The sequence below is a fragment of the Cherax quadricarinatus genome, chromosome 29, assembly GCF_038502225.1.
Source record: "Cherax quadricarinatus isolate ZL_2023a chromosome 29, ASM3850222v1, whole genome shotgun sequence".
In the NCBI taxonomy this organism is placed as follows: domain Eukaryota; kingdom Metazoa; phylum Arthropoda; class Malacostraca; order Decapoda; family Parastacidae; genus Cherax; species Cherax quadricarinatus.
In genome coordinates this window covers 37471201-37489222 of record NC_091320.1, presented here as the reverse complement: position 1 = coordinate 37489222, position 18022 = coordinate 37471201, and the positions used below count along the sequence as shown (strand labels likewise).

The window sequence follows — 18022 nt, the reverse complement described above, 5'->3', positions numbered from 1 at the left end:
GGATCAAGTGCGTCCACCTTTCCCTTCAGCCCAGATTAACGCTTTAACCTCTACAACATCTGTTCCTCAAGCACTCAGACTTGCTTGCAGGGGTCGAGGCATAGCTCCTGGCCCTGCCTTTTCACTGGTTGCTACTAGGTCCTCTATCACTCTGCTCCATGAGCTTTATCATAGTGAAAACACATCTGTTAAATTCAATAGAAATCTAACAATTAAGGTCTTGCAAAACCTCAGTGAATGAAAGCACATGTAAAGCCAGTAGCACTCAAACATTTCAGGTAGCCTTTTTTAACAGTAGATTTGAAGTAGTTATCAACTAGAGAGCCTCTGGAATCTTCAGGCAATGAGTTTCAAATTTTAGGTCGTTTTATGTACATTGAGTTTTTACAGGTTGAGTCAGACATGGAAAATATCATAGAGATTTTGGTATTATATGTATAGCCACTGTTGCAACTATCAAGAAAGAGTTTCAGAGCAGGATTGATATTACAATTGATAGTCCTGTGTATGTAGTATGCACAATGGTATTAGCAAAGCTTCTGTATATTAAGTAAATTTAGACTTTTGAAGAGTGGGGAAGTTTGTTGTCTGTTACTAGACTAGGTGATCATTCTTACAGCTGTTTTTTGTTGAGTTATTATTGGCTTTAGGTGATTGGCTATAGTGGGTCCCCAAACACTAAGAGCATGGGTAAGATAGGTATAGATTAGAGAGTAGTATAATGTAAGCAGTGCTGTTTGAAGTACACATAGTAATGTATCTTACAGAGGATGCCTACTGATTTGGATAATGTTTTCTGTTATGTGATGAATGTGGATGTTGAATGTCAAGCTGCTGTCAAGGAACAGACCTTTTGTTTTGCAATGTAAGAACCATTGGTCAGAACATTCAGTTGGACATTTATAGCTCTGTTCCCAAACATCATGTAGGTTTTGTTAATGTTAAGGGTGAGTTTGTTAGTAGTCATCCACTCTACTCATCATTTAATTCTCCCTTCTTCCTCTCTACATGCCCAGACCACCTCAACAACTCCTAGTCAGCCTTGTCTAGAATTATTCCCTTGATGACCTCTCACCAACTTTTAATTTAGTTTATGAATTTATTATTATTATTATTATTGAACTGTAGTGTAGGAATGCCTCTGGCAAGACAATGTTAGAGTGAGCTATGTTGAAGGTGCTTCTTCTTTTTTTGGGTCCTCCTACCTCAGTGGGAAATGGCTGATGTCTTAATAATACATAAAAAAATTATTATTGTTATTATTATTACATAAGATGACCTCAGGTCATGTTATGAAATGTGGTGAATCAGTTAATATAATGTAATTATTAATTTGAAAATATTGGTTGAAATTTACACAAATTCAGAGTAGAACTTTTATCAAAGTGATGTTTTGCCTGTGAAGCATGCTTTTTCAAAATAATATTAACTTGTGTAATGTGATCAGTGTTGCAGAGTTTATCGTGTAGCAGTATCAGCGTATATGATCAATGGTGGGATGTTGGGTCATCCTCGTGGTGTTCATGGCTGGATGCTTCACCCATCAGTGATGCTGATTCCTCCAACACAACAAGCAAACTGGGAGGTCATGCAATTCCTTCAGTAGATTCACAAAGGCTAAACTGGCTGCTAAAGAAGGCTGTTATAGTAAGTTTGCATTATTTTTTTTTTTTTTAACAAGTCGGCCATCTCCCACCGAGGCAGTGTGACCCAAAAAGAAAGAAAATCCCCAAAAAGAAAATACTTTCATCATCATTCAACACTTTCACCTCACTCACACATAATCATTGTTTTTGCAGAGGTGCTCAGAACACAACAGTTTAGAAGCATATATGTATAAAGATACACAACACATCCCTCCAAACTGCTAATATCCCAAACCCCTCCTTTAGAGTGCAGGCATTGTACTTCCCATTTCCAGGACTCAAGTCCGGCTATATAAAAATAACAGGTTTCCCTGAATCCCTTCACTGAATATTACCCTGCTCACACTCCAACAGATCGTCACGTCCCAAATACCATTCCTCCTCTCCATTCACTCCTATCGAACACGCTCATGCACGCCTGCTGGAAGTCCAAGCCCCTCGCCCACAAAACCTCCCTTACCCCTTCCATCCTTTTCGAGGACGACCCCTACCCAGCCTTCCTTCTCCTACAGATTTAAATGCTCTCCATGTCATTCTACTTTGATCCATTTTCTCTAAATGACCAAACCACCTCAACAACCCCTCTTCAGCCCTCTGACTAATACTTTTATTAACTCCACACCTTCTCCTAATTTCCACACTCCGAATTTTCTGCATAATATTTACACCGCACATTGCCCTTAGACAGGATATCTCCACTGTCTCCAACCGCCTCCTCGCTGCTGCATTCACAACCCAAGCTTCACACCCATATAAGAGTGTTGGTACTACTATACTTTCATACATTCCCTTCTTTGCCTCCATAAATAACGTTTTTTGACTCAACATGTACCTCAACGCACCACTCACCTTTTTTCCCTCATCAATTCTATGATTAACCTCATCCTTCATAAATCCATCTGCCGACACGTCAACTCCCAAGTATCTGAAAACATTCACTTCTTCCATACTGCTCCTTCCCAATTTGATATCCAATTTTTCTTTATGTAAATCATTTGATACCCTCACCACCTTACTCTTTTCAATGTTCACTTTCAACTTTCTACCTTTACACACACTCCCGAACTCATCCACTAACCTTTGCAATTTTTCTTTAGAATCTCCCATAAGCACAGTATCATCAGCAAAAAGTAACTGTGTCAATTCCCAATTTGTATTTGATTCCCCATAATTTAATCCCACCCCTCTCCCGAACACCCTAGCATTTACTTCTTTTACAACCCCATCTATAAATATATTAAACAACCATGGTGACATTACACATCCCTGTCTAAGACCTACTTTTACCGGGAAGTAGTCTCCCTCTCCTCATAAAAACTCTTTACAGCATTCAGGTACTTACCACCTATTCCATATACTTGCAACATCTGCCACATTGCTCCTCTATCCACTCTATCATATGCCTTTTCTAAATCCATAAATGCAATAAAAACTTCCCTACCTTTTTCTAAATACTGTTCACATATATGCTTCAGTGTAAACACATGATCTACACATCCCCTACCCACTCTAAAATCTCCTTGCTCATCCGCAATCCTACATTCTGTCTTACCTCTAATTCTTTCAATAATAACCCTACCATACACTTTTCCTGGTATACTCAGTAAACTTATTCCTCTGTAATTTTTACAATCTCTTTTGTCCCTCTTCCCTTTATATAAAGGGACTATACATGCTCTCTGCCAATCCCTAGGTACCTTCCCCTCTTTCATACATTTATTAAACAGAAGTACCAACCACTTGAACACTATATCCCCCCCCCCCCTGCTTTTAACATTTCTGTCATGATCCCATCAGTTCCAGCTGCTTTACCCCCTTTCATTCTACGTAATGCCTCACATACCTCCCCCACACTTTCAATTTGCTCTTTTTCACTCCTAAAAGATGGTATACCTCCCTGGCCAGTGCATGAAATTACCACCTCCCTTTCTTCCTCAAAATTTAAAATTTCCTCAAAATATTCTCACCATCTACCTAATACCTCTCTCTCCCCATCTACTAACTCCCCTACTCTGTTTTTAACTGACAAATCCATACGTTCCCTAGGCTTTCTTAACTTGTTTAACTCCAAAATTTTTTCTTATTTTCATTAAAATTTCATGACAGTGCCTCTCCCACTCTATCATCTGCTCTCCTTTTGCACTCTCTCACCACTCTCTTCACCTTTCTTTTACTCTCCATATACTCTGCTCTTCTTATAACACTTCTGCTTTGTAAAAACCATTCATAAGCTAACTTTTTCTCTTTTATCACACCCTTTACTTCATCATTCCACCAATCACTCCTCTTTCCTCCTGCACCCACCCTCCTATAACCACAAACTTCTGCCCCACATTCTAATACTGCATTTTTAAAACTCATCCAACCCTCTTCAACCCCCCCACTACTCATCTTTGCACTAGCCCACCTTTCTGCCAATAGTCGCTTATATCTCACCCGAGCTACCTCCCCCCTTAATTTATACACTTTCACTTCCCTCCTACTTGTTGTTGCCACCTTCCTCTTGTCCCATCTACCTCTTACTCTAACTGTAGCTACAACTAAATAATGATCCAATATATCAGTTGCCCCTCTATAAACATGTACATCCTGGAGCCTACCCATCAACCTTTTATCCACCAATACATAATCTAACAAACTACTTACATTGCATGCTACATCATCCCTTGTATATTTATTTATCCTCTTTTTCATAAAATATGTATTACTTATTACCAAATCTCTTTCTACACATAGCTCAATTAAAGGCTCCCCATTTATGTTTACCCCTGGCACCCCAAATTTACATACTACTCCCTCCACAACATTTTTACCTATTTTAGCATTGAAATCCCCAACCACAAGTACCTGGAGTTTACCTGGAGAGAGTTCCGGGGGTCAACGCCCCCGTGGCCCGGTCTGTGACCAGGCCTCCTGGTGGATCAGAGCCTGATCAACCAGGCCGTTGCTGCTGGCTGCACGCAAACCAATGTACGAGCCACAGCCCGGCTGATCAGGAACTGACTTTAGGTGCTTGTCCAGTGCCAGCTTGAAGACTGCCAGGGGTCTGTTGGTAATCCCCCTTGTGTGTGCTGGGAGGCAGTTGAACAGTCTCGGGCCCCTGACACTTATTGTATGGTCTCTTAACGTGCTAGTGACACCCCTGCTTTTCATTGGGGGGATGGTGCATCGTCTGCCAAGTCTTTTGCTTTCGTAGTGAGTGATTTTCGTGTGCAAGTTCGGTACTAGTCCCTCTAGGATTTTCCAGGTGTATATAATCATGTATCTCTCCCTCCTGCTTTCCAGGGAATACAGGTTTAGGAACCTCAAGCGCTCCCAGTAATTGAGGTGTTTTATCTCCGTTATGCGCGCCATGAAAGTTCTCTGTACATTTTCTAGGTCGGCAATTTCACCTGCCTTGAAAGGTGCTGTTAGTGTGCAGCAATATTCCAGCCTAGATAGAACAAGTGACCTGAAGAGTGTCATCATGGGCTTGGCCTCCCTAGTTTTGAAGGTTCTCATTATCCATCCTGTCATTTTTCTAGCAGATGCGATTGATACAATGTTATGGTCCTTGAAGGTGAGATCCTCCGACATGATCACTCCCAGGTCTTTGACGTTGGTGTTTCGCTCTATTTTGTGGCCAGAATTTGTTTTGTACTCTGATGAAGATTTAATTTCCTCATGTTTACCATATCTGAGTAATTGAAATTTCTCATCGTTGAACTTCATATTGTTTTCTGCAGCCCACTGAAAAATTTGGTTGATGTCCGCCTGGAGCCTTGTAGTGTCTGCAATGGAAGACACTGTCATGCAGATTCGGGTGTCATCTGCAAAGGAAGACACGGTGCTGTGGCTGACATCCTTGTCTATGTCGGACATGAGGATGAGGAACAAGATGGGAGCGAGTACTGTGCCTTGTGGAACAGAGCTTTTCACCGTAGCTGCCTCGGACTTTACTCTGTTGATGACTACTCTCTGTGTTCTGTTAGTGAGGAAATTATAGATCCATCGACCGACTTTTCCTGTTATTCCTTTAGCACGCATTTTGTGCGCTATTATGCCATGGTCACACTTGTCGAAGGCTTTTGCAAAGTCTGTATATATTACATCTGCATTCTTTTTGTCTTCTAGTGCATTTAGGACCTTGTCGTAGTGATCCAATAGTTGAGACAGACAGGAGCGACCTGTTCTAAACCCATGTTGCCCTGGGTTGTGTAACTGATGGGTTTCTAGATGGGTGGTGATCTTGCTTCTTAGGACCCTTTCAAAGATTTTTATGATATGGGATGTTAGTGCTATTGGTCTGTAGTTCTTTGCTGTTGCTTTACTGCCCCCTTTGTGGAGTGGGGCTATGTCTATTGTTTTTAGTAACTGTGGGACGACCCCCGTGTCCATGCTCCCTCTCCATAGGATGGAAAAGGCTCGTGATAGGGGCTTCTTGCAGTTCTTAATGAACACGGAGTTCCATGAGTCTGGCCCTGGGGCAGAGTGCATGGGCATGTCATTTATCGCCTATTCAAAGTCATTTGGCATCAGGATAACATCGGATAGGCTTGTGTTAATCAAATTTTGTGGTTCTCTCATAAAAAATTCATTTTGATCTTCGACTCTCAGTCTGATTAGCGGCTTGCTAAAAACTGTGTCATATTGGGACTTGAGTAGCTCACTCATTTCCTTGCTGTCATCTGTGTAGGACCCATCTTGTTTAAGTAGGGGCCCAATACTGGACGTTGTTCTCGATTTTGATTTGGCATAGGAGAAGAAATACTTTGGGTTTCTTTCGATTTCATTTATGGCTTTTAGTTCTTCCCGCGATTCCTGACTCCTAAAGGATTCTTTTAGCTTAAGTTCGATGCTTGCTATTTCTCTGACCAGTGTCTCCCTACGCATTTCAGATATATACTCTCACATTTGGTTCAAAGCTCCCCACGCATTCACTCAATATTTCCCAAAATCTCTCTCTCTCTCTCTCCTCTACACTTCTCTCTTCTCCAGGTGCATATATGCTTACTATAACCCACTTTTCACATCCAACCTTTATTTTACTCCACATAATCCTTGAATTAATACATTTATAGTCCCTCTTTTCCTGCCATATCTTATCCTTCAACAATATTGCTACTCCTTTTTTAGCTCTAACTCTATTTGAAACCCCTGACCTAATCCCATTTATTCCTCTCCACTGAAACTCTCCCACCCCCTTCAGCTTTGTTTCACTTAACCCCTTCAGGGTCCAAGGCCAAAATCTGAAGTGGTGCTCCAGTGTCCAAGAAATTTTGAAAAAAAAAAATTATTTTTTCTTACAGAATTATAGAGCATATTTTTGTGAAGGTAATAAGACAAAAAAAAAATTCTGATCAGTACTTAACGAGATACAGTGCTGAGAAGTTTGCCCAAAATGACCTGGTGGCGGCAACATCGATGATTTCCACATACACGCATTACTTTATTTAGCAGTTTTTGTAGTTTTTTCTTTTCTTTTCCAATTTTTTTCTTTTCCTACTAACATTTGGGGCCTGAGAGACCAATACTGTATATAATGTATATATATATAAACTCACTGTATTGAACACAATAACCGCACTAAAGTTATTATCATATTATTGTTTACCACTGTTGTTTATTACAATAAACATGCACAAATCTTGTATAATACTAATGTTCTATCATATATTTACATATTTACAATCACTGGACATGGTTTTAGAACTGCTGGAGCTTGTGGAACTCCTTGAAACAAGGCACCATGCACAGAGGCACCTTACATTCCTCACACATAAACCGAGTGTCTTTGCGTCTTTGTTGCCATCATTTTGTTTGTGCACAGACGATGCATCTCTTCTGAGCAAATTTCTTCTGAGTTGAAGAAAGCTGTATTATGAAATGATCACCTTCCCTCCTCAAACGCTTGGGTATATCCTGAGGAGTTCGAGGACCTTGTTGTATAGCAGGTGTTGTTACCTGGTACTTCATTATGAGTTGTCTGACAAAAGACAAACAAAATTCACCATACGGTGGTCTGTTGCCAGTCTTCATTTGGTACATATTATATGCATTGAGCATTGAAATATCCATGAGATGGAATAAAAGTTTCATGTACCACTTGTAACTCTTACGAACACAGTCAACAAAACCAATCTGCATGTCACACTTGTCAACCAAGCGCATGTTTTGTGTATAATCAATCACTGTCACTGGTTTTCAAATACGTTCATTAGTCACTCGATCAACTTTGCCACTGTCTTGCATTTCATTACGGTGAATGGTTGTCAACAATGTAACATCTCGTTTGTCATGCCACCGTAATGCCATGATGTCATAGGCGGTAAACACCTGCACGTCATCACCACGAGCACCTGCATTGAGCCTGGGCATATGTTTACGATTAGAACGCACTGTGCCACACACATCTGTCTTGTTCACTTGCAAGAAATCACTGAGTAATGGGCTTGTGTACCAGTTATTGGTATATAATGTATGCCCCTTACCAAGATAAGGTGCCATCATGCTTCTCACTACGTCACCTGAGATACCCAATAACATCTTGGTATCTTTCAATGTTTTACTTCCCGTGTATACAACAATATCCAATGCCAGGCCACTCACAGTCACAGAGTACAAACAGTTTTATACCAAAGCGTTTCCTCTTGCTCGGTATATACTGCTTGAATGGCAGCCTACCTTTGAACAAAATCAAAGACTCGTCAATTACAAGATTCTTGAATGGATAAAAGTATATGCTGAACTTTTGTTTGAGATACATAAAAACATTTCTAATCTTGTATAACCTGTCACTTCTGTCAGGCCTGGTTTTGTCAGAGAAGTGCAACATACGTAACAGTAAGATAAACCTGTTCACTGGGAGGATTTCACTGAAGACCGGGGTAGAAATTAGCCGATCTGTGGACCAGTATGCTTTTATATTATGCTTATAGACATGAGGCATAAGCATTATTGTTGCAAAAAGCAAATACATTTCTGCAACAGTCGTCTCTTTCCACCGGTGTAGTCTTGACTGTGGTGATATGATTGTATTTGCCATGATGTACTCAAAATACTTATTACTTTCCCTGACAATAGTTTCCATCAATGGCTGGTCAAAGAATAATTCAAAGAATTCCAGTTCATTTGCAGTGTTTCCAAGGGGACAAGTTGGTAGAATTCCACTTTGAGAGTCATCAAAGTGGTGGGGCTTGGGAACAAAATTGGGATTTTGCTGCCAATCCCAGATACGGTTTGCTGGTGGATACTGGACATCATAGGCTGGTTGTGCGGGTAGTTGTGGTTGTGGCGGGCTGGTGGCAGACGCTCCGCTTTGTCTTTGAACTAAGGAGTCAGCAGCGTGGGTCCCAACCTGGGCTGGTGAGTCACACATGGCCGTGGCACTACCATCACCACTACCACCATCTGCTGATGCCTGTGGTCTATCCATTCCATGCCAAGTGTAGCACATCATCCTCACTATCACTATCTATACGTGGTGTAGGGCCACGGGATGTACTCCGGGATGTACTCCATCCCCTGGGCACAGCATAGGGTACACTACCCGAGCGCATGAGGCAGCGTACATACCGACGCTTCACTGGTGAATATGATTCCTCACTATTACTACTCGAATGATCGTCAAGAGCAATAAAATCACAATCCACGTCACTATCATCATCATTACTGAAGTCAGAGGCCTGGCCACGCGAAAATAATAGTTTTCTCTTACGTTGAGGTACAACCGACCGTGACTGAGGAGTGCCCACACCAGAGGTAGAAGGTTGAGGATTGTCAGGGTTTTCTGCACTATTATCGATATCCTGGTCATTCCTTTCGGTCACTAACTGATCATAGCCAAAGAATTCGTCTTCATTTCCACTTCCATCAATGTCAGAACTATCATATAGGAAGAGGAGAGTCCCAATTTTCCATAGAGTGAGAGCTGCTTTGCGACCGAGACATGGTGAACAAGGGTAACTGAGCCGGCGTTCCCACAATGCTATGCGGACACCTAGATTTTTTGTTTATGGCGCACACCCACCACGCAGACCCGTTCTCTCACATGTAGGCCTATGAGTGCTTTCGCGCTAAATTTGACGGCGCTAGAATTTTGGCGTAGATCTACGGTTGGACACTCGACGTGAAGCCGTAGATCTACGGGACGGAAAGGGTTAAAGCCAGGACATCCAGCTTCTTCTCATTCATAACATCCACAATCATCTCTTTCTTATCATTTGCACAACATCCACGCACATTCAGACTTCCCACTTTGACAATTTTCTTCTTATTCTTTTTAGTAATCTTTACAGGAAAAGGGGTTACTAGCCCATTGTTCCCAGCATTTTAGTTGACTTTTACAACACGCATGGCTTACGGAGGAAAGATTCTTATTCCACTTCCCCATGGATATAAAAGGAAAAGTAATAAGACCAAGAACTATTAAGATAAAATCAAAGAAAACTCAGATGAGTGTGTATAAATAAACGTGTACATGTATGTGTAGTGTGACCTAAGTGTAAGTAGAAGTAGCAAGACATACCTGTAATCTTGCATATTTATGAGACAGACAAAAGACACCAGCAATCCTACCATCATGTAAAACACAGGCTTTCGTTTTACACTCACTTGGCAGGATGGTAGAACCTCCCTGGGTGGTTGCTGTCTACCAACCTACTACCTGCATTATATTTTCAGAAATAATTGCTGTCCTGTAAAATTGTCTGGTTTGTAATACTATACTAATTCTGACATGATAAAATTTTATTGGACTAGAATTAGGATTCTAAAATGCTAATTATGAATTAATAAATTTATCAACATCTCAGTTCTTAAAGCTGTTGAAGTGTATGTTTGTTTGTGCAAATTACCTAATTTATTTCTTTATATGTGCTATAAAGTTTTCCCATAGATATATAACTGGATATCAAAATTTAATTTAACCAATAATGTCCTCCTTTTATGGAATCTTTTAAGTAATAGTGACACTACTTCATCAGATAGGTAGACCTCTTGTGGTTGTGGGACCTCCTGCTTGTGGCAAGACAACAGCTGCTCTGCTTGCATTAAGCACACTTCCAGGCTGGGTTAGTAACTTACTGTTCATAGTTGAATTAAACACTCATTTCTTATATTTTAAAATAGTTAATGGATTTTTTTTTTAACACATCGGCCGTCTTCCATTGAGACAGGGTGACCCAAAAAGAAAGAAAATCCCCAAAAAGAAAGAAAATACTTTTATCATTCAACACTTTCACCTCACTCATACATAATCACTGTCTTTGCAAAGACACTCAGATACACCAGTTTAGAAGTCCCTCCAAACTGCCAATATCCCAAACCCCTCCTTTAAAGTGCAGGCATTGTACTTCCCATTTCCAGGACTCAAGTCCAGCTAACTGGTAAAGAAATTTCAGCAACCCATCTAATAAGTTGGCTGGTACATAATGGATTACTGAAACAAATATTTGATTGTTTGCCATTCATAAATGCTTTCTATTCATCTTTATTACTCAAATTTATGTGACTCGTTTAAAAAAGGAATACTTTCATTTGCTTCACACTGACCATTTCTCGCTGAGGAAAGGTAAGACAAAAAAAGGAAACATTTCACCAGAAGCCTGCAGATATCACAGTTCAAATAACCCTCCAAACTGCAACATTCCCATCCCTCCTTCAGCATGTGGACACTGTATTTTGCACCACTAGGACTTGTCTGGCTAACCAGTTTTCATGAATCCCTTCATAAATATTACTGTGCTCATTCTTCCACAGCACATGAAAGTCATAAAAATCATTTGTCTCTATTCACTCCAATATAACAAGCTTGAGCCTTCTGGATGTTAAATTCTCTAGCACTCAAAATTTATGCATCCTTATGGTCATCCTATTCTGCTCCATCCTCTCAATGAACAAACCACTTAAGCAACCCTTCCTCAGCCCTCTGAATTATACCTTAAATTACTTCACTCCATCTTCTAATTTCTGTGCTCCAAATTTTATGCATTAATACTCACACCACACATTGTTTTCAAACATGATATCACTTCTCCTGCTTCCTCCTCGTTGCAGCATTTAAAGGCCATGTCTCACTCATATAACAGTATTAGTACCAGTATAATCTGATACATTTCTCTTTTTTTGCCTTTGGATAAACTTATTTATATAGGGATCTCAACATTCCACTCTTTTATTTTATTTTATTTTTTTTTTTTTTTTGCATTGTTGCTATTTCTTCAGTCTTTTTACATTTGTTCATCGATTGTTTATGTAAGGTTAAACTGCTTTAATTTTGTATTTTTTTTTTTAGTTTCATATCCATTAAATATTAGGTATTTGCATTAGTTTACGTAATGATATTCTTTAGGTAACAGTCAGACTGACAGTTGTGTCAGCCACAACACCACTGGATTTGGAAGAAACAGTGTTGAGTCACCTTTCAAGAGCTGCCTATGACACCTTTATACCATCAACACCTCTAGTTCTCTGCTTCGATGATATTGGCAATTTATCAGTAAGTGGTGGCAGTAATCTGATGTATGTATTTATTCATAGCTGTATTGAATGTTTGACCTAGACTGCTGACATAGAGATGTGAATAAAACACTCTATTTTAGCCAGTGTCTCACACAGGAGCAGCTGTATCAAGTCAACAAAATTTGAGCTAATGTTTATTCTATTATGTCACAGCAAGAAATTTGGGGAGGGCAGAATAAGCAAGGTGTGGCATTGTTAAACACACCTTGGCTATGCTGTACTGTTTCTTCACTGAATGGCATCTACACCATTTTAGGGGTTATAACAAACTATTTGTAGTTAAATCATAGTAAGTAAGTTTATCATACATTGTGACCTGTGTAAATAACCTATTATAACCCAAAAAAGTTAGACAAAGTGAATTATTTCCGTTAGGGTATTTGAACTTATTTTCGTTACCGATATTGACTAAAAAATTCAAGAATGTAGATATGCTTGGATCACACACATATATCTGACAAGACATTTCTTCAGTTGCAACACACACGCACTCCTACTATTACTTGAATGTTAGTTGTTAATTAGAAGAGGAATACAGATACAGAAGAAAATGCATCCAGAATTCTAACACCTTAGCATATTGCAACACTTCCTGTGAGACAACAAGTTATGTACAACTAGGTAGAATGTTTGTCTCACACTTAGCTTATGGGGAATCATACCTCCACCTTTTCTTGCAATGAATGATCCACATGAGTTTAGCATTTTACATAAATATAGTAGTATTAATCACCTAGTGTGAAGTTACTGCTGAGTAGATCCACACTAAGGAATACAAGAACACAATACTTGCACCAATACACAAATAACCCTATGTGCAGGTTATTTCTGTATATCCAAACTAGTGAGTGCGATGAATGTGACAACAAATGGTAATAATTCATTGTGCCTCATCTACTTAACTCTTCCCTACCCAAGCTACCTCTACCATGTTGGGATTCAGAAGTTGGTAAGTTGGTGGGCCTACCATTCACTTAATAAAGCTCATCATAAGTTAAACACTACAATGTAGGCCCATCTTTATTTTGGTATTTTTATTTACAGGGTTGTGTTGTTAAAATCATTTAGTAATATAGTGTAATAGAAGCCTGTCTGAATAATTGCTTTGTCATATTGTAAATTTCAATTTAAAATTCTCATAATTTTATATTGCTGTTAGGTTTTCAACATTGGAAATCATTGAGGAAAAATTGCTTGTAGATGCATTGCATATTATATTGCAATATTTAATTTTCATGAAACTCCTTTATCTTATAAATGTCATGATCTTGAGTAACTTTTATAACAGTATTATTCCACACTGTACCTGTATTTTTTTTTTAAATAATTGTTTTTTATAAATTTTGCCTTTCATTATTCTCTTCCCTTTCTTATATACACAATGTACTAGTTTACTCACTCAGTTTATAAATCATTTTTAATTTTTCTTTCTTATATTGGAAGATAAACATTTTGTATTATTGCCTTAGCCAGTTTATAGTGGAAACAGTTATTGTAATAAGAATTATTGTATATTAAGAGTTTCCAAATGTTAAAAGGACACTTATTTTGAATGAGGGGACACTGCATTACTTAGTCTTGCTTGGAAATGACACCTGTGTACGTACTGTTAGACATTTCCTTCAGTAAATGCCCTGAATTGTACACAAGTGTTGTTTTCGGAAGTTTATCAGTATTACCATACCATTTAGAAACCACTGTGTGTTGCTTGTTGGAATTTATAAAAGTTATCAAAATATAATGCATAATTTATATTATTAATTGAATCAGTAGTTAATGTTGTGTGTTGTTGCAGTGGGATTCTCCAGCCTGGAGTTATATTCAGGGTCTAGCTCTCCACAAGGGTTTGTATGATACCAGAGAACGTGTGCGATGGATGAACTTCAGTCATGTCTGTAAGTCCAATCATTTTTGGTATGACCCTATGGGTTTAGCAGTCCATCCCATGAATTTAAAAAAAAAAAAATGAGCAAAGTTGTAGTGCTGAATAACCCCTGTGCATTTAAAAATTTTATGTGAGTATTCATTAGTTATAAACACTCTTATTCCTTTTCTCTAGACACACATGATATCTGGGCTATCTCAAATGAAATGTTAGACTCAAAAATTTATGAAGTGTGCTTTGTTGTTCAGCTTCAATGTGTGAAACAAATTAAGGATCACCTGAAAATTGACCTTCTCTAGGTGAAACAGATAGCTACATTGATGTAATGAATGAAGGAATTTGGATGTATCTTGAGTATAGAAGTGCTAACAGCTTGTGTATGGGTGTTGATTATGGTCTTTGAGTGTTGCAGTGATGAGCAGGAGGAGACTAGACACAGTGATGTCATGCATGAGATCAGTGATAATATAATATAATACGTAATAATAACAATAATAATAATGATAATAATGTCTTTATTTCTACAAGCACATGTACAAGGTATACAGACCTAGCTGACATCAATGACATACATACTACTATATAGGAAGCCTCTTGTTATGCAAAGCATTTCGGGCAAATTAGGTCAGTTTTGACCCAGGATGCAGCCCACACTAATTGACTATCACCCAGGTACCCATTTTACTGATGAGGAACATAGACAACCAGTGTAAAGAAACATGCCCAATGTTTCTACCCTCACCGGGAATCGAACCCGAACATCACCGTGTGAAGCAAGAGCTTTAGCCACCAGGCCACGGGGCACCAGTGTGTGCAGAGTGAATATTATGCAGGAAATAAGTAGTGAAGAAATTAAGGTAAGGTTATGATATGAAAGGTATAATTCAGGGAGTTATTGTGGGTTGTTGAAATCTACCTTTACCTTTGATATACCTTTTATGGTTTCAAGAGCATTCCTGATCCTGCAGATCAACCCAGAGCTGGTTGATCCAGCACTTGGCAGAGAGAACTCTTAAGTTTCTCATGCAGACTTCTACACTGGTTCCAGTAGAGTTTCTGATATCTAGTAAGGTGTTGAATGCTGTAGACCCATGATTGGTGGAATTTCTGTGTTGTACACAGGCGTTGTTCAAGTTGTCGTTCCTACATGCATAAATGTGTTCATTGAGGCAGGTGTCAAGGTTTCTTGCTGTTTCACCTACATAAATCTTGTCGCAGCCTCCACAGGATATAGTGTAAACCCCTGCGTGGACTTGTTCGTGGTGCTTTGATTTTGTCCTAGTTAGATTCTTTATTGAAGTGCTGGAAGTGATGGTGACTCTGGTGTTAGCTTGTGAAAGTACTTTAGAAATGTTTCTAAAGTACGTATTTTCACAAGCTATAGTGTAAACCCCTCTAAACGTTTTTAAAGCACCACGAACCAGTCAACGAAGGGGTTTACACTACACCCTGTGGAGGCTGTGACAAGATTTATGTAGGTGAAACAGCAAGAAACCTTGACACCCACCTCAATGAACACATTTATGCATGTAGGAATGACAACTTGAACAACGCCTGCGTACAACACCGAAATTCCACTCTTTGGGATCACTAATTGGGATGCCCAATTAGTGATCAAAGAAACTAATTTCTGCAGATGCAAGTGCCTTGAATCATCACTAATACAATTAAACAAAACAAAGGCAGCTTCACCATCTCTGAAGTTTAAGCAAGAATCCTCCTGAAAACAGTAAACCCTGCCATCACATAGTCTCTCCTGCTAATACTACACAAGCACATTACAGAGAATGAACATTGAAACAGGCTGCCTCTATCCAGCCTCCTATAGAAATATTTGTGTAACCTATTTTTATGTTACCCAAGTAATAGCTAATATATCCTTTTACTCATGTGCAAGTTAATTGTTCTACCATATTGTATTACTACTACAACTTTTATCACTACTACTACTACTACTACAACTTTTATCACTACTACTACTACAACTTTTATCACTACTACTACTACAACTTTTATCACTACTACTACTACTACAACTTTTATCACTACTACTACTACAACTTTTATCACTACTACTACTACTACAACTTTTATCACTACTACTACTACAACTTTTATCACTACTACTACTACAACTTTTATCACTACTACTACTACCACTAGTATTGAACCTCACTCTGAGCCTCTATATACCCTCTGTGTCCATGTACTGTTTGTAACAGCTTGACAAAGCTCCTGGAGAGTGAAACATTGCCACAATAAAAATGTTACATTAGTTGCACTTGTGTTCTTTTGCTTTACATACTGTCGGTAATTCTACCAACATTAATTAGATAGGAGTGAATGGAGACGAATGTTTTTTGGTACCTGATGAACTGTTGCAGTGTTAGCGGGGTAATATTTTGTGAAGGGATTCAGGGAAACCGGTTAGCTGGACTTGAGTCCTGGAAATTGGAAGTACAGTGCCTGCACTTTAAAGGAGGGGTTTAGGATATTGGCAGTTTGGAGGGATGTCTAGACTGTCATATCTGAGTGCTTCAGCAAAAACAGTGATTATGTATGTGTGATGGTGAAAGTGTTGAATGATGATGAAAGTTTTTTCTTACTTTTTGGGTTTTTCTTTCTTTTTGGGTCACCCTGCCTCAGTGGGAAACAGTCAGTGTGTTAAAAAAAAATAAGGAAAACAGGATAACTGGATTTGGGGTCTTTATATGGAGAACGTTAAGGTTTGGTGGGGTGTGCAAATTGTTATGTCTGTTCACTTCTGTAAAGACAATACATGTTAAATGCAGTGGTACCCCGAGTTTAGGCCATAATTCATTCCAGAAGGCTGTTTGAGTGCCGTTACCGAACGAATTTGTTCCCATAAGGAATAATGTAAATTAGATTAGTCTGTTTCATACCCCCAAAAATGCACTTACAAAAGCACTTACAATAATGCTCTTACATAATTGTTTGAGTTGGGAGCTGTACAAAACTTGGGGTACCACTGTACAATTAAAAATATTTGTTTGATACGTATACCCCTGCTGCAATTAAATGCAGCAGTGAGGAGACGGTTGGAGGCAGTGGAGATGTCCTGTCTAAGGGCAATGTGTGGTGTAAATATTATGCAGAAAATTCGGAGTGTGGAAATTAGGAAAAGGTGTGGAGTTAATAAAAGTATTAGTCAGAGGGCAGAAGAGGGGTTGTTGAGGTGGTTTGGTTATTTAGAGAGAATGGATCAAAGTAGAATGACATGGAAAGCATATAAATCTATAGGGGAAGGAAGGCGAGGTAGGGGTCGTCCTCGAAAGGGTTGGAGAGAGGGGGTAAAGGAGGTTTTGTGGGCAAGGGGCTTGTACTTCCAGCAAGCGTGCGTGAGTGTGTTAGATAGGAGTGAATGGAGACGAATGGCACTTGGGACCTGACGATCTGTTGGAGTGTGAGCAGGGTAATATTTAGTGAAGGGATTCAGGGAAACCGGTTATTTTCATATAGTCGGACTTGAGTCCTGGAAATGGGAAGTACAATGCCTGCACTTTAAAGGAGTGGTTTGGGATATTGGCAGTTTGGAGGGATATGTTCTGTATCTTTATACGTATATGCTTCTAAACTGTTGTATTCTGAGCACCTCTGCAAAAACGGTGATTATGTGTGAGTGTGGTGAAAGTGTTGAATGATGATGAAAGCATTTTCTTTTTGGGGATTTTCTTTCTTTTTTGGGTCACCCTGCCTCGGTGGGAGACGGCCAACTTGTTGGAAAAAAAAAAAAAATGTATACCCTAATTTTTTTCTCACCTACAGATATAGTGTGTGTGTGTACTCAAGAAGAGAGTGAGAGAGCAGGTGTGAAGGACTTTCATGACTTCAGTGGCTGGTTTGTTTATAACATGAGTATAGATGAAAACACATGTACAGCTGCTCTCTCTGCTGCTTTTATGCCTATTGCACCATTACAAAGTCACATCTACACTGCTTTGTTGAACACTACAATGATTCTGGCAGAGGT

General features: G+C 39.2%; 1 protein-coding gene across 6 annotated transcripts in view; it reads left to right on the top strand.

Moving 5' to 3' along the window:
- Positions 1-18022, top strand: part of LOC128690453 (dynein axonemal heavy chain 10-like) — a 208076-nt gene that overhangs the window by 113817 nt on the left and 76237 nt on the right. For all 6 annotated transcript variants that reach the window (XR_011392579.1, XR_011392580.1, XM_070089747.1 and 3 more), the window contains 5 exons: positions 1448-1647; positions 10610-10696; positions 11977-12123; positions 13942-14041; positions 17818-18020. Coding sequence is in view for 4 of the 6 variants with exons in the window: in XM_070089747.1 (XP_069945848.1) it covers positions 1448-1647; positions 10610-10696; positions 11977-12123; positions 13942-14041; positions 17818-18020 (737 nt within the window). In the remaining 2 variants the exon portion in view is untranslated. The remainder of the gene's footprint in view (positions 1-1447; positions 1648-10609; positions 10697-11976; positions 12124-13941; positions 14042-17817; positions 18021-18022) is intronic.